At 43.9% G+C, this 17,947-nt stretch overlaps 1 protein-coding gene across 3 annotated transcripts in view; it reads left to right on the forward strand.

Annotated features, from left to right (window-relative positions):
• Positions 1 to 17,947, forward strand: part of AKAP12 (A-kinase anchoring protein 12) — a 78,971-nt gene that overhangs the window by 52,574 nt on the left and 8,450 nt on the right. The window contains exon 1 of one of the 3 annotated variants that reach the window (XM_054570115.1): positions 8,421 to 8,613. The exons of the other annotated variants lie outside the window; for them this stretch is intronic. Within the exon in view, the coding sequence (XP_054426090.1) occupies positions 8,589 to 8,613 (25 nt within the window). The 5' untranslated portion in view covers positions 8,421 to 8,588. Of the gene's footprint in view, positions 1 to 8,420; positions 8,614 to 17,947 lie in introns of those variants that run through there. 3 annotated transcript variants of the gene reach the window in all.

The raw sequence follows: 17,947 nt of genomic DNA on the forward strand, positions 1-17,947 counted from the left end.
CCTGCCTTTATGGGGGACCAACTGAAAAGCCAGGTTTGGGACCAAGAAGCCTCAGTGGAGGGGACCTGGGAGGCTGACCATCTCACCAGGCTCCTGCCCCCATATTGGAGGCTCTTCTGCTCAAACCCGGGAAGTCTGGGGGAGTCCCCCCGTAGAAGGAAGCCCAGCTCTGTTCCTGGCGCTGCCCTCTGAAACTGCTGAGCACACGCTCACCTCCTTTTTCCACACGGCAGCCCTCTAAATATTTGAAAACATTTATCATGTCTTTTCTTTCATCTTTTCTTCTCTAGGCAAAACATCTCCAGAGAAAATAAGCTGTCTCACATTAAAAGAAAAATGTCGGGACTTTTATATATATATATATATATTTCAAATATGAATGCGCATGATGGAAGCTTGCCAAGCATAACTGGGTTTCAGTTTCAACATTCCTGCTCCTTAAAAATAGTTTTTCCCCAAACTCTATAAATGGTGAGAACAACTTCGTTTGCTCCTCACCAAGTATTCTGTGTATCAAAAGAATTGGTTGGTTAGAGGAGGTAAGTACATTGATGGAGAATATATATGAGACCCCTTACCGAGGATGCTGGTAAACGAACCAAAACCAAAAAGAATGAAGAAAATATCAGTAGCTGTTATGTGTTTCTTTTTATTTATTTATTTTTAATCCTCACCCAAGGAAATTTTTTTCATTGCTTTTGGAGATGGGAAGGGGGAGAGATTGAGAGAGAGAGAGAGAGAGAGAGAGAGCGCGAGCGCGCACCATTGACGTGAGAAAGAAACGTCAATTGTTGGCTTTTTGGTCACATGCCAAACGGGAATCAGACCCACAACTTGGGCATGTGCCCGACTGGGAATCGAATGCACGACCTTTTACTTTGAGGAACAACACTCCATACAACCAAGCCACACCTGCTAAGGCTGTTGTTACATATCCCTAATGCTGGAAATACCACTCACCGTTTTGGTACTTCACACATCATGATCATAAGCTCATAGCCTTACCCACTACAGTAGCTGGAAATAAAAATAAAGAAAATTCCCATTTTCCAAATAATTGTTCATTGTAAACGAGGTGGTGGAGCCACAGCCTCCAGCAGAATGGTCTCAGCAGAGCCAGAGCTGGCACCTGAGCAGCCAGCCTCCGGCGGGGCCCCCTGAGATTAACCTCAAGCTCCATGGCCTCACCATCTAAACCCAGTGAGAGAACTTTATACAAAAATGCAACCTTCCCTCATGCTTGGCCCCAAACATTCGTCCAGCTGTGTTAATTTCCATTCAGTGTTCAAACACAGGATTCAGTCAGTGTCCTCTTGATCAGTGTATTACAACTGGAAGCCGATACTGTTTTGAGTCTTGCTCTCCAGGACAGCCCAGAAGGTCCTTTCTGTCCTCTGTCTTCTGAGGGCCCTGTGATGATGGATCCCAGGTGAATCCATTTATTCACCGTGCTGGGCTCTCCTGACCACTTCCAGTCCACAAACATGTGCACATCATTTCAGGGAAGTTATTTCTTCTTTTCCCCGCTTTGGTCTCTTTTCAGAGTGACTGTTAACTCAGATTTTAGACTTTCTAGCATGGTCCTAAGTAGAACTTTTTTCCCATATATTTTATCCCTTTGTATTTGGCTCTTTTTTTTGGGAAAATGTCCTCAAGACTAGATTTCGTTTTGTTAACTATATTTTTAATTTCTAAGAACTGATTTTCTTTTTGTTGTTGCTATTCTAACTATTCTTTCTGGAAGTGTCCTATTTTTTCGTGGCCCCAATGTCTTAGATCTCTCTGAGGATTTAAAAAAAAGTTTACCTCTCTCCTGGCCTCTTTAAAAGTTGGTGGGAAAAAAATAGGTTTGACTGTATTAATTGAAATGAAAGAGACAACAACAAAGACAGCTGTTCCAGGGAAATCTGTGAATGGGAATTGAGTTCCTTGCCACTTGGGAACACATCTGGAGTCGCACCACGTGACCTTTATGCGGGGGCTTGCCCTAAGGGTTCCTGCCTGGGCACCTCTGTGATAGGGAGGTGGGCGGGCTTATCGTAGGATTTGGGTTTATGCTTCTGAGAAGACAAAGGGGGACCAACTCTGGATCAGACACTTAGAGACGTTTGGGCAGTTTTCTGATTGGGTACCCTGGTCATTTCTACCCAGGAGTCAAGGAGATTAAATTGCCATTGGGAAAGAAGTTGGTAGAAAGAAAAGGGAAGTTAAGCGTTGTTTGTAGATTTAGAGCTGTGCCCTGGCTGCATGTGGCTGTTGAACACTTGCGATGGGGTTAATCCTATTGGAATGTGCTCTACTTGGGATTCGAAGATAAAAGGATACAAAATTAAAAGTTTTGCACACTGCATACATGTTGACGTACCATTATGGATATGTTTGGAGAAAATAAAATACATTAAAATTAAGCAAGTGGTCTTCTTAATTCTTTCCGGTGTGACCACTGGAAATACGAAGTCACATGTGGCTTGCTGAGGGGTCACATTGCCGTTCAGGTGGAGAGCTGTGGCCTGCAGTGCGGGAAGGGAGGCGGTCACCATTTCTTCTGGGCCTGTCCCTGCAGCGGGCCCCTCCCTGTGCCTCCTTTTGGTTAAGACGTCAGGCGAATAAAAGATTGTTTCTCTTCTGGCAAAGACAGCCCACTCTCAGGCTGATTCCTTCTAGCACACGATGATGCTTCTCTCATTAGCATGCATTTCCGGAAAATTGACGACAAAGGAGCGTGCTGGCTTTTTATAGAGTATTTTCCAAAGACTTCTGTAAATGAGGCGTGCCTGTATTTAAAGCAGTATTCATCAGCCTTCTGTTCCCAATCACTCCCCTAAGGAGTCTTGTGAGACATTTTTTTTCCTAAGTGCCCTCCCTTAAAAATTTAATAGCACAGCTATACTGTGTATCAGTTTATGTAGTTTGTATATGTGCCTCATACATACATAGAGTTAATCCTCTTCTGAGCCTCCTCCCCAGGAACCAGTTTGCACCCCTTGGGGCCAGCGCTTGCCCACATTAAGGATGCCTGATTTACAGTGCTGACAAGGGTGTGTGAGGACTGGCATTTTCATCCACTCAAGAAGTAAATGATACGGTTTTTCTGGGAAAGCAAATTTTCGATGTGTATAGAGCCTTGAGACTTTTTTAAAAAGATGATTTTATTTATTTATTTTTAGAGAGGGCAAGAGAGGGAGAAAAAAGGGGGAGAAACATCGACTGGTTGTCTCTTGCATGCCCCGAACTGGGGCCCTGGCCCCACAACCCAGGCATGTGCCCTCACCGGGAATCGAACCAGCAACCTTTCGGTTCTCAGGACGACACCCAACCCCCTAAACCACATCCATCAGGGCAAGACTTTTTTTGATGTTATAGTCTTCACTTCTGATTGTCTTAAATGCAAATATTTTTGCTGTATTACTTATAATATTTTTGCTGTATTACTTACAATAGCACAATAGTAGGAAAGCCAAACAACATGGAAATGGTTAAACAAAAGAATGAGTCATTAAAAACTAAAAAAAAAAACCCAAAACCCCAAAACAAAAAAACATTTAAAATTAGCATAACAGCTAACAGGCATTCTACCTCTAGAATATATTCAGCGGTGCTCAGGTTCACCTTAATTTGCGCCTTGGAATAACATTAGCACGGCTGGTGTGTTGATCAGCTGAAGCCCAGAGACATTTGCCACACAGCTGTCTGGGCTCGCAGAACGAGAAGCCAGCTTTTCAGACTTAGGCATCCGCTTTTGCCTGCCCCAAAGACAGGTGTTCGTAGTGTTAAGGTGAATAGAGCGCTCAAACACAGGACACCCAGGATAGAATTGATTCCTTTTCATATATCTGTCCCAATCTGGTAGTGAAGCAAGTTTTTTCTTATTTCATACTTTTAAAAAGATCGCACTTTGATTTCCATCTGACTTCAGCTTGCTAATATGTCTATGGCTGGGGAATTTAAGGTCATAGTTCAGACTGCCTTGCATTTTTGATGGAAATTAGAGGTGCAGGCTCTAAGGTTCAGGGTCCTGCGGTGCTGGGCCACCTGGATGGCCCGGGGCCAGCTGTCCAGTCAGTCCCACTGTAAAAGTAGCAGAAGGTCATTTAGAAGATTTGTAAAATGCAGGGAAATATTGAGACAGAAATCGCTCATTATCACATTATGGTTGGGTTTTTTATTCTCTTTCTAGGCTCTTTTTATCTCAGCCTTACATATAGATAGATTTTCAAAAGTAAAATTGGGATTATATGGAATATGTAATTTTTTCCTGCTTTTACCCTGCACTGAGAGGTGTGGGTTTATATATCAATGTAGGCATTGTCCTTGTCATTAACACTTCAAACATGTTGTTTTGTCATATAATCCACTGAAGACTTAGATATACCATTTTCATACCATTGGGACACTTAGATTCTTCTTCCTTTTTTTTTTTTTTATAGAATTCATTTTTAGAGAGAGAGGAAGGGAGAGAGAAAGAGAGGAGAGAAATATTGATGTGTGAGAGAGAACACAGATCAGTTGCCTCTTGCAGGCCCCCACCTGGGGGCCTGGCCTGCAGCCAGGCCCGCGCCCTGACTGGGACTGGAACTGGCGACCTTTTGGTTTGGAGGGCAGCCGTCAACCCACTGAGCCAGGGCCTTTTTTCTTTTTTTTTTTAAAGGTTTTATTTATTCATTGTTAGAGGGGAAAGCAAAGAGAAAGAAACATTGATGTGTGAGAGAGAGAGAGAGAGAGAGAGAGAGAGAGATATCGGTTGGCTGCTTCCCGCACGCCCCCAGTGGGGGACCTGGCCCACAACCCAGGCATGTGCCCTGACTGGGAGTCAAACCCCAGACCTTTTGGTTTGTGGGGTGACACCCAACCCTCTGACCCTCACCAGTCAGGGTGGGACCCTTAGGTTCTTAAATATTTTATGTCCCAAACAGTAAACATTCTCATACATAAATCTCTGCCTCTCATTTGGCATATTTCATAGACATAGAATTGCCAAATCAGAGAATATAAATATATGTGGACTTGATAAAGGGAGAAATATTACTTATTTTACATATTTCTATTATTTAGATTGTGTTTTTAAGTATTTATTTTCCCCTTGCTTTTGAAAAATTGTTCAGCGGTTTTTTAAGTCCATCCCTAGCTCTTCTGTTGCATCACAACAGTCCCTGAGGAGCTAGTCTTCAGATTATTTGTCTTGAGGATTTTGAGTCTAAATACCATGTCTATATAAACATGTCCAATCCATCTGGACCGTAAAATTCAATTAGCTGGGACTTGCTTGAGTTCATAACGTGGGTACAGAGACCTGAAAATACATTGAGCCCAGAACCTGCTCGTCCTGGTGGGTATGAAGTGGTATCTCATGGTCGTTTTGATTTCCATTCTCCTGGAGGCCAATGATGTTGAGCATCTTTTTATATGCTCATTCGTCATTTGTGTATGTACTTTAGAGAAATGTCTACTCAGATCTTTTGCCCATTCTTTATTTGGGTTACTGTATGTGCTACAAAGTTTTAAAGATGTCATTCGAAACCCCCTCATAAGCTGGCCTCAAATGTCATATTTATCTCACTTCCAGTTATTACCTCCATCTCTTCCCTCCTCTCCCCTGGTCTCTCCGGGTGGATGTTAAGCTTGTAGTTGTAAGAAACTCACACACGACCCCCTCATTGTCATATTCTTCATGTCTTTACCCTTGCTGCTCCCCCTGGTCCCCAGGCAGGGTGGCCCCCCTCTGCCCCTGTCTGTTCAGAGGCTGGCTCAGAAGCTTTGAGGTCTGTACACTTCCACCTCTGGGTGAGCCTGCCACCCAAGACAACTCCCTGAGGCCAAGGACAGCATCCACTTGTACCCCTGAGTGCTTGGCTTCATTAATTTGGAGCAAGAAACTGGTAAATAGTTGTCGAATGAACCACGAAGTTTTGGGAAAACACTTTTTCTGTCATCTATCTATTTATGTTATTGGTAAACATTTTCCCATAGCTTTTGCTTTGTGATGATGTCATCTTCTAAAAGTTCTGATTTAACACAAACAAGCAAACGGAATGGAGTGATCTCAAAAGAAAGTTGCCTGCATTGTGTACTCACTCAGGTGCGATCTCTACTCCTGTGTTTATCCTGATGAATGGCTTTTCTTTGTAAATCCAGACACACAGAGGCTTAGGGAGCAGCTATGCTACATACTCTGTCTTGCTTACTCTTAGAGGCGGAGAACAAAGAGCTGCTAAGTGACTCAACAGTTTTCCACATGGCCTCTTTAAGAATATCAAATCAGATGTGTTAGTGTCTTTACCCATGTCATAAAAATAAATGAAAAGTTGAAGAGACACAATGGAACAGCAATACAATTACCTTTTTAAATATTGTTTTGGGCCTAAGCTTTGTAACTAATGAGATTTCTTTCCTGTCCAGCTCTCAGGGAAAGAGCTGTTGCTTGTCCGAGTGTTAGAAGTTACACTTCGGGGATCGAAGGGAGCCGGTGGTGCAGCTAAGCAAGGTCATAATCAGTGGGTGCATCCATAAGGTGAACATGTGTGTTTCGCAGGTGGCACCAAATGGAAGCCAGCTGCTGTCCTCAGCAGCTGGTGTTGAGAAATTGAGAACGGAGACCTCAGATGCTGGAGGTAGCCGCGGCTCCTGGGACAGCTCGGGAGGCGTGTGGGCTCCGCCTGGGGACACGGTGTGTGGGCTGGGCCTAACCGCTGCGTGGGAAGGCTGCAGGCCCCTCAGTGAATGGTCAGGGACACAGCCTCCCGAGTCAGCTTTCTCCGTGGTCTGCACAGCGAGGGCTCAGCGGGGCTGGGGCTGGGGCTGGGGACATCGGCAGGGGGAGGAGAGGAATGCGGGGCGGCCCCGACCCTTGGGCTGTGTGGCCTGTGGAGGGACTATAGAACCAGCAGCATTTTTCACACACCACGACACTCATAATAGAAGCAATTTGTAAGCCAAAGTTAAGACTCCTTTATGGGAGATAAAAGGTTAGGAAGCTGCTAAGGTTAGGAATCAGCTCCCAGATATCGGGATCAGGAGCATAACTTCCTGTTCCCACGTGGACTTAGAGCCAGGCTGGGCGTTTCCCCGCAGAGAATGAAGCTAGTTTTTCTAACAGGCTCAGATTGCCGTTGGGCAACTGAAGATGGTCCTTCTCGCCCCCTGGTGGCCAGAAAGAGCAACTACGTGCCGTGCCACGCCAGCCAGCACGCCTGAACTGTTTTCCCGTTTTATTTTAAATCATTTTACTTCTCAGTTACAGTTGATATACATTATTATATTAGTTTCAAGTGTGCACTTGAATCAGTGATCAGACATTACATAACTTACTAAGTGATCATCCTGATGAATCTTGCACCCCGCTACCCTGGTCCCCCCTGGACCCCCACCTTCCTCCCTGTCCCCAAGAAGTAATGAACAAGATCTTCACGGTCTAAAGAAAAGAGAAATAGTAAAACCTTACTTTTGTTTGCTGAGAGGAAGAGCTTGTGCTAATGGGGTCACGCAGGCAAGGCATGAAGTGATAAATAGGAAAAGGATAAAAAGAAGGAAATAAACCCAGGAGGCCTAAATGAACCAACCCTCATCAGAGATTGGCGTACAAAAAGAGTGTGTCACTGTCATGAGAATACACCGACTCTATCGCTTATCTTGTGTTTTTATATAGAACAAACCTCAAGTTTCAATGAAAAAGAATTTTAAGGATTTAGGGCTGCCTGAAATTTTCTGAATTTTTAACATAGGACCTAACTAATTCATGCTTGGATGTTAGCATGTGTGCTTGGATATTAGAGGCGTGATATTGTCTGTATGTTGGAATGTGGCAGGGTTTGATTTAAAAGTTTAGCTTTTACCATTTAAAAAAACCACTTAATGCTAAAGTATTTAGGCTTTTTAAAGTTGCCTTGATCAAATGCTGAAGACACAAAGTTTGCCTGGTAACAGCCCTCCACAAAGAGGAGGAAACGGACACCTGAGAGTGCCAACACAGGTCAGTACAACGTGTGTGTCAAAAAGATGGCGAAAATATAAAATACTACAAGTGCTAAAAAGGAGTGGCGTTTTGCACCTCATTAGCTTTTAAACTTAAGGATACAGGACAATATTAAAAATGGCAGTAGAATTTAATATCTGTGCCGCTAGTTCCTTAAAGTAATATTAAAAAGCTGAGATACAGAACTCAATCGGTGCCAGGAATGAAGTAATGGTTTAGATAAAAATGCTACTGACTCTTGTGCATTAATTCATCCCAGCAACTATTAAACCCTCCCTGGGTCTCTTGGCAGAGACTCGCTGACCACTAACAGACCCGCTACAAGGAGGGCTCCCCGCCTTTAAAATGAAACACGTGACTCGGAGTCCCCAGCCTCGGCCGGGGGCGGGGCCGGCGGGCGGAGGGTGGGTCTTCCTATAATTAGCCGGGAAAGGCGTCCTCAGCCACTTCGTGCTGCAGCTCCCTCGGCGCGCCTTGGGCTCTCCCTCCTACTCGGAGGGTGGTTTGGCGTGTAGTTCTGCCTGATCACAGCGCGACAGCCGGAGGTGGGCAAGACCCCGGCCAGCGCCAGAGGAGACCCAGGAGCGGCTGCTGTTCTCACCTGGGGGAGCTGCTAACTATGCTGGGGATCATCACAATCACAGGTAAGGCAGAGCCAGGGCTGCCCTGCTCCCCCTCGGTAGTGGCAGGTGGAGTAAATGCTGCGTTCCCTCCAGCCCGCATTTGGGTGGGGACCTCCAGGTCAGTGGCGGGACACACTGATGGGCGTGTAATTCTCTCAGCGGACCTTCCGTCAGAAGAACGTTTTCTCTGTGGCTCAGTAGGAACCAAAGAACCCTAATGTCTTCATTTTGTCAGTGCAGGAATCTTCCTGCTGTGCCTGGGGGAGACGTTGAGTGGATTTTGTTAGGGACTGTCCCCTTTCCCCTCGCGGAGTGGGTCTGCCGCGCCAACTGAATCGGTTCATGTTAGATTGGCGGGGGGTGGAGGGGGAGTTCAAAATAGGCTATGACAGCCTGATCGCTTGCTGTCATCATAAAATACTAAATTCCTGTTGTTGAGAAATTTCAGTGTTTGCCTGTTGACCTGCTTATTAGGAACTTTTAAGGACGGGTGCACGTGGTGATTCAGGGGACTGAAATGTTAGCCCTGGTTTACGTGGCGGTTTTAGGAAAGCCATAGTTACCGTAAAATCGGTGGCTGCAAGGTAACGGCGTTTAGGCCATGCATAGGAACCAATGCATGCTTCTGAAGCTTGCGGTCTAGAAAGGCTGGCTGAGTATGAATTACATTTTTTAATACCTACCTCTAGCAAATAAGTCATATATATCCAACTTGCAGAATGTGCTTATAGCTCCTCTAACTTGGTTTTTTATCATTTCATGACTCTGTCGGAACCTGCCTGTTTTCCTTCTCTTTCACATTTCTCACCATGAAGAAAATGAAGCCCCATTTACTAATTTATTTATAAGACCTGCTCTTCTTTAACTATTTGAGATTATTGCTCACCAAATCTACATGATTTTTTTTAAAGCAGAGTATAGGAGAATGTCTAGGACTTAATTTTTTTCTCAATATAATTGCTTCTGCAAAGCCTTGTCCTTTTATAGAATATTAAATGAATGTGAAAGTTTAGCCAAACTTAAAATATCTCTCACTTCCTATAGATTAGCTTGTTTACTTTGAGATTTCCTTAAAATTCCTTCCCCAAGTTAACTTGACTAGACTTTCTGTCCTTTTCCTAACATGAAAATTTATTGGTACCCAGAAATTGTTGTTAAACAGACTATACAAAATTTAAAAATTAAAAACATAAAACTCTATTTTTTTCTAGGTCATTACTTTTTCTATGAATGAAATATACATATGCCCAACCCAGAGAGAGGCTGCCTGGGAGTATGGATTGTGGGTGTCACAGCTGGGGATCAAAACTTTTTTCTGGGTGCTTTTTGTATATACAGCCTGGCCTTTATTGTATTCTCTATTTGATTAATTTATCATATGCTGAGCTTGTGAGGGGAAGGGAAGGTGGTCCTTTTTAGCACTAGTTAAACTTGGAACTTAAGGGGGCTTTTAAAAATTGGTCCAGTTAATCCAAACGGAATGATATGTGATTGGAAGCAACTGGAAGGGCTCTCTAATTTTTAAGGCAACCTCAAATAGTTGGATCTGTTGCTTTCTGAGTTTTACATGCATAACAAGGGAGAATATGGCAAAATTTAGCACTTTTTCCTGGTAATAAGAAAGTGCACAGAAGAAAATCTTAACTCCAAAAACTGTAATAGCAAATAAACATTTCACAGTGGAAAAGGAGGGTTTCAACTGTCTTTTTTTTTTTTTCTTCTGCAACTTTTCCTGATAAGGAAGATTTATAGCCAGTTGTCTTTAAATAGTTGGGCAGAATCTTGAAAAACAATGAAGACTTTTGTAATTGGCATTAAGGATTAATTAAATATCAGACTACTCACCTAAATGTGAGTTATGCTAGTCCTGGTCCTAATCCTCTATAGTGCTACGTTATGCAAGAAGCATTTAAGTGTCACAATTACTATGAAGGGAAAGGATGATAACGTTTTTATAGAATTTACTTAGGAATGAGCTTTCATTTCTGAAAGTGGGGAAAAGCTGTCCCTGATGGAACTGAGTCTCCCGAGTCCCCCCCCCTCCCACCCCCCACACACTGAAATGGATGCAGCAGGACTTGAATTATGATTGATTATTTGTTACACACTATCACCTTTCTTGAAGTCTTTCACATCACATTAACCACTTAGCTTAAAAACTAGAAAATAGGCGATTTGATATGACGGTGATCAAAGAGGTGTCCTTTCCCCCACCCATTTATCAATGATATGCCAGCAACAAACGAACAAACAGACAAAAACTTGGAATTAGAGAATTCACTCTCACTGAGATGAACTGCAGGGTGTCATGAGGAATTAGGACAATGTTTATCTTTAAATGTAAAGTAAAACTGGGGAAGAAAGAATCCTTCAGCATTCATGCAAGTTCTTGATTATTTAAAATGCGTTTCTCTGTGCAAGCCATTTTACGAGATGAAATAAAAATACCCTTCACATGGCTGCTTTTATCTGCTATGAAGGTAGATTAGTTGTGAAGAAATGTATGGGACGTGAAATTCATACACTCAACGGCTGCCAGAAATAACGGTCGCTGCGTGCCCCCCGCATGGCCAGTATCATTATTCCTCACAATAGCCCAGCAAAAAGTGCTGTGTAGCTCCCCCTATATCCTGATCGCGAAGCTTCTCTTGTGTTCCACAGCTACTGAAAAGCATGGATGTAGAGAACCTTGGAAAGGACCCCTTTCTTACTGTGTCTAAGATGTATGAACACCACTGAACGTCCCATAGGGCCAGGTGAGGACCTGTATGCTCCTGTAGTGGGTTTTGCTTATCTGACTTTTAATCTCAGTTAAACCTCTCCCCTTGGAGGTTTCGTGGTTAACAGGCCTTAGAACAAGGGGAGTTGGGTGTGTAGGGTATAAGGGATGGATTTAGAATGCAGAGAAGTCCTGGAGACATTCCAGGACAATGCTGCAACTCGTGGGGAGAGTTAACCAGTTCCAGATGTCGCTTCGCTGCAAGCCGGCCTGATGTGCTTGGGGATGGGAGGGCGCTGGTTCTGCGAAACTTAAAAATTCAATGAGTGAGATAATAAACTTAAAAAAAAAAAAAAAAGAGTAAAAGCACATTGTATGTACGTTGTTTTAAAATTATTTCTTGCTTCCAAGTCATGTTGTCAACATGCCAACATAAGCAGGCATACTAGAGTCTTCTCCCAGAAAAAGGGGATCGGGATGTATAGGCTCTGTGGACGTGATCATTTAAGAAGCAAGACTTGTATGATGTTTCCACTAACAGTTGATGTAGAAAATATGTCGCACAAACTGAACCAGGCAAGACTGTTGGGCGTGGCACCCATGAGTGTGGACTGATGTGAGGACCATAGTATTGCATTTCCCACCCTGTTACATGGCTGTGGGGTGGGGAGAGGACCAGGGACTAACAGGGACAGTGTGACGATGGAACTATGTTACCTGCCAGCCCTGCCTCCAGGAGGCTTTTTCATTTGACACACTGACCAGCTCCCTTACCAAAACTTGTCGCCATCTCCAATGCCTGGTGAGAATGTGGAGTTTCTAGCCAGACCGTGACATTGCAAATGAGCACCATGTTTGCATTTAGGGGCGTAGGAGAGACCTGCTGGATTCATAACAGGGTTCTTGAAAATGGCCAGATAATTCAAAGTCCCACGTGAGTGATGTGTTACGTCAGAAAGGCCCACTCTGAAATCAGTTGTTTCTGTGGAAGTGCAGATGGTGAGAAAGTGCATCCCTAAATCAGTGATGCTTAGAATCAAGCTTTGTGATTCTCCTCCTGTCTAAGCGGACGAATCTAAGGCAGGTAATAATTCTGTGGGGAGCCAATGTGTCAAAGGATAGGGAGGGTTTGAAGTCATTTAAAACAATGTTCGTTAGTAACGCATTTGTAAGTGTGGCAATGAATGCCCACTCTGGGCAGGGGAACACACAGTACCTGTTCTTCCTGGGAGGTACTGTTATTCCCAGCCTCTTGTCCCTCACCTACTCTCGACTCCTGGGGGCCAAACCTTGTTGGCTTTGTTTTCTCCTACCTGTGCCCCTACCTGTTCCTTTGACTCCATTTTCTCACCCAGCTATGATCTCTAACTCACTCAGAACCAGAGTACAGACAGCACCTAAAAATGCCTTAAAGAAAGGTTGCTGCTAACTACAAACGACAACATGGGCGGGACAGACAATGGTGTCCTGGGGACCTCGGCCTTCAGCCAGAGCCCAGGAAATGGGGGCTGACTCTGGTGTACACGTGGGGTGGGAAAGTGAGGAGGCAAGTTTACCGCACACAGGGGCTGCAGCCGCATTTGGCTGGCACTCGGCACAAAATGGGGTACAGAATCCAGATCTTTACATGGTGCAGAGACAGAGCCGAGAGGGATGTCCGTGCCTTGGTTTGTCCTGCTTGAAACATTTATATTGGAAGGCACAGTAAAAATTGCTGCAATATGATATTTGAATTTCAGAATTTGAAAGGACACCTGAACTTTGTCTCGCTGGATTTCCACAGGGTCGTCTTGTCCTGAAGGGTCGGCGGGAAGCTGTGGCCTTCCCGTTGGGGAGAGCTGAAAGCTGTTCGATGCTGCCCTCTTCTGGGCAAAATCGTTCAGGGGTTTAGACAAGGATTTTATACGCATGATGTTTCGGACATAGTGTGATAGTGAAAAATTGGACCAGTGCAGATTGTTTAACGATAAGGGGACATAAAAATAAATTGTGCAGCCATTATAACAGTTTCTAGAACTATTGAAAAACAGCAGAAAATTCAAATATGAATAGTGATTATCTCTGGACATTACCTTTATGGATGTTATTCCCATTTTCTGTATTTTAAAATCTCCTATAATTTACATAGATAATTTTTTTGGAATTGGTAAAAAGAATTTAAAATAAATACTTCTGTTCTCAAGAAGACAATGAAGGAAAAGAGAACGATTATAGCTTTTGTTTTATTATGATTATAGATGACCAATTGGTAGTTCTTCCTCCTAACTCGCCTTTGTAGGTGGTACTGCAGGTAACTTTCCTGGTGTGGACACTGAGAACAGAAACTTCAAGAAATTTTGTCCAAGGGCCCCGTCCTAATAGTTGGCACAACTGAAACCGAAACTCCAGTCTGTCTCCAGAATGTCTGCTCTTTGATCTTTTTCCTTTCTGCCTGAATTCTGGCTTTTGGGAGGCAGGGCAGGTAGGGGAAGAGTAGATTTTTTATTATTCAGTACATTGACAACATTTATTTTATGTACTAGGTGAGGCAAAGGTCCAGTGACCTCTGAAATCGGGCAGGGTGAATTATCACCTCCATTTTTATTTTTTATATTTTTATTATCTGTACTTCTTTAGTCTGTTGAGTGATTTTTAAGAAAAACAATAGACTTCACAGAAAGTTGCAAAAATAAAAACAGTCCAGGGAACAGCCAGATGCAGCTATTGTAAACATTTACCTCTTTGCTTCATCATTTTTTCTTTGTTGGAAAAGAAAACAAAAACAAAAACCAGCATGAGATAAAATTTTCTGAACCATTGGAGGTGAGTTCTACACATCATGGCCCCTTACTCCCCAATTCTTCATATATATTTCCTAAGAATAGAGATGTTCCCACAGTGCCGTTACCAATGTCCTCAATTTATATTACAATACTTGAATCTACTCTCCTTATTTCAATTTTATCAGTTACTCTACTAATGTCTTTTTTCACATTACCCCTTGCACTATGAGATCCGTCCTTGGGTCAGACATTATATATTATATTCTTTAGCCTCTTTTATTCTGGAACATTTCCATAGCATTTGTCTTTTAGAACATGGGCATGTTCAAAGCACATAGTTCTCTCCCCACTTCCACCACCTGCCTTAGGCCGTGACGGTTTTCTCCTGATTGAGTTCAGGTTACGCATTCCTAGCCACAGGTCGGTCCTTTGCAGAGTGTGGCACCCAACGCCCGCCTGTCCCTCGTAGGTTGATATTAAATTCTTGCCTTTTTATTCTCCCCTGTATAACTAGGTCTCCCCCCACCCTTTCTGCTATTAAGCATGTAAATACCCTCTCCATGCCTTCTGCCTTCTTCCCATTTACTACCACTGGTCATTGCTTTATGCAGTCGTTACCATGACGGTGGCGGAAATGATTGTCAGGTGGTATTTTGAATCTGTGAATGGGTGGGTAGGATGTATGTTTTCTTTCTTTCACGTGGCTGTAACCATGAAAAAAAAAATCCCAGCTTTTTACACTGAAATGGAATTTAAGTTGCTATCACATCAGACGCATAGTGATTTTCCCATTGAAGTGTGGGAGCTGACGTGTCTAAATACTTTTTCTTGTCATAAATGGCATTTATAGATTTTAATAAGTTATAATGGTTTATGGATAACAAGAATTTTAACACTTTGAAAGGTACAGAATTAATTTTCCTTTTAAAATGATAAACTTTGACTTGCTCTCTGTCAGCCTTTGGCCTGCCGGAGATGCCACATACCCACTACATGACACTCATTGGTCAAGCCATATGGCCATTTAAAAAAAAAAAAAAGCCTTTATTTTTTTAACTAGTTGTAGGTTCACAGCAAAAATGAGTGGCAAGTACGGAGAGTTCCTCTATGTTCTCTGCCTCTCCCACTATCTGCCCCCCTTCCAGAGTTCTACAGTTGTTACAATTGATGGATCTACTTTGATGCATCATTATCACCCAAAGTCCATAGTTTTATATTAGGGGTCACCGTTAGTGTTGTACATTCTATAGGTTTCATAGTATCATATAAAGTAGTTTTACTTCCCTAAATGATCCTCTATGCTCTGCCTGTTCACCCTTCCCTTCCTCCTCCCCCCACAACACTTAATCTTTTTACTGTTTCCAAGGTTTTTTCCTTTTTCCAGAATGTCGTGTAGTTGGAATCACATAGCATGTAACCTTTTCAGATGGGTTCTTATACTCATATACATTTTAAGGTTTCTCCATATCTTTACATGGCTTGATAGCTTTTTTCTTTTTCAGTACTTCATAATATTCCATTATCTGGATGTACCATAACTTATCCATTCATTTGATGAAGGACATCTTGGTTGCTTCCAAGGTTTTGCAGTTATAAATCAAGCTGCTGTAATCATCTGTGTGCATTTTTGTGTGGACATAAGTTTTCAGCTCGTTTAGGTAAATAAATATCAGGGAGTATCATGGCTGACTCTTGTGAAAAGAGTGTTTATTTTTATAAGAAACTGCCAAACTGTCTTCTAAAATGATCGTACCATTCTGCATTCCCCGCAGATAACCATTTTTGAGTCAGTTTATCCCCCTGTAAACCAGTTGGAGGGACCATAATTATAGCTCTATCTTTAAGCTCTAAGGCTGTACAACTACATATGATAACTTCGTAATGGAACATGCGCAAGGTCCCAGTTTTGTGCTAATACTCAAATGAAAGCTCTTGCAACCTAAGAAACGCATGCGCAGGTTCCGGCCGTGCCTTGCGGGTTTTGGCGTCTACTGCGGAATGTGAACGTACAGCCCAGAGAGGAGAGGGTCTGGGCACGTGCTCCATCAATGCTCCACTTACTGTAGTGCGGCTGAGATTAGAGGCGGTTCAGGAACCCAATGGCATTGTGGCAGGCTTTTAGCCAGGCCTGGCTGTGAGCCTTCAGTGTGCTTGGGTTTGAAGCGGGACCCCGCTTGGGGATGCACAGGGCCACCTGGAGGCTTGGCCCTGCAGGCTTGCTTAGGGCTGTGCCCTCTGTGACGCGCGTGTGCTTGGTGGCCCCCAGGGGGCGTTCCCATCAGCAGCGCTGCCCACCAGCGGCCACCAGGCTCCACCCCGCGATGGGGCAGCAGGGAGGAGCAAGTTGGGCCTCTGGGGCCCGTGTAGGGCAGCCCCTGCCCGGCAGCACGCACCATGCCCTGGTGGAGTAACCTCTGCTGTGAGTAGCGCGACCTCGCCCCTCTTCCCCCCCCCCCCCCATCGGCAGTTCACCCGGGGAACCTCGTGGGCGGGAGAGCTTTGACGGCCACTGACGGTCAGTCGGTTAGTGGTGGGAGCAGAGACATAACATGCTGCCAGTCTTAAAAAATGGCTAGGCTTTAGCAAGGGCCAGAAAAAGGTGCTCTTACTGGCGAGGCTGGAGGTGAGCAAAATGGGATGCGGGGCAAGATGGAGCCGGCTTTGGTATTCGGATGCAACGCAGGGTAAAGTGCAGCCAAATAATGAAAAATGAGGAGAGTCTAGTTTTCAATGCAGGTTCCAAAAGGAGCGGGTAGCCTCGTGTTTGCACGTGGTTTGGGGGCAGGATTCCTACCTTTAATGTGCATGTTTGCACTCTTAGCGGGCTTTTCTGTTAGAACCAAAGTTAAGCTTGGGCTGCCAGGTTAGGTAGTTTAGAAGGCTACCCTCCATGTCTTGGACCCATTAAAAATGTGTGACAGCCTCCTGATCCAAAGTGGTATTTTAGGGGGCACGGAGTCTCTGCAAGGTCCGGTCAGGTCCCGCGGGGTGCAGAAGGCTGGTGGCGCTGAAATCAGGGCTGAGTTCGGTTTGTCCAGACTTTGCGCAAAGCACGAGGACGCCCCCTGGTCCCGCGGGGGCCCCGGCTGGAGGAAGAGCTTCTGCCAAGGGTCGCTCCTAGGATTACTTAGGGCAAAAGAGGCTACAGATCAGTTGACAGGACTTAAAAATGTTCTGTGATCCTATATACCTTTTTAAAAAAGAATGTTCAGTCCATGTATCACTCTATATAAAGAGAATATCTGAATCTTGCTAAGCTGTACCGCACTATCAGAGGCTGTTCTGTTCTGCCAGTTGGCAGCTGTTCATCTTTGTTTCCCTAGTTTTGACTGTAAACATCGCAATCATTGCAGATTGTTAGAAAAAGTATTGCGAATTAAAACACATTCAGGAGCAGGGAAGGAAGGGCAGGCGGGTGGATGGTGTGATTAACACCTGTTTTTTCCCACTCTGTTAGCGCAAGGTCCCTGCATTTTCTAATGAATTCTAGAAAGGTTAGTTAATGACTGCTTTCATCTCATGCTTGCTGGCAGGAAATCTGTTTGTGATCATTACCAGTAAAGTCGTGTTAGAATAGAGTGTGTTCTGGGGGTTTGACTTTTTGACTTTTCTCTGGTGTACTTCCAGTGGTATCGTCCACCTTTGAAAAAAAGGTCACACCTGTCGCGTTGCATTAGAAGCATCTCGCAGGTGTTTATGACTGGGGAGGTTTGTAAGAAGTAGTGCATGTCATGGAAGTGCACTTCCAGAAATCTTTAATTCTTGATACAGTAGAACGACTCTAAGGATCAAAAATGGAAGTTATGGAGTTAATTGGCATTTTTTCCTAAGGGTGTACTCCCTGCTCCCATTTACTTTTTTAGTGTCAGTCTTA

The sequence above is a fragment of the Pteronotus mesoamericanus genome, unplaced genomic scaffold (assembly GCF_021234165.1).
Source record: "Pteronotus mesoamericanus isolate MK-2021 breed Mesoamerican mustached bat unplaced genomic scaffold, CSHL_Meso_final contig_20, whole genome shotgun sequence".
Classification (NCBI taxonomy): domain Eukaryota; kingdom Metazoa; phylum Chordata; class Mammalia; order Chiroptera; family Mormoopidae; genus Pteronotus; species Pteronotus mesoamericanus.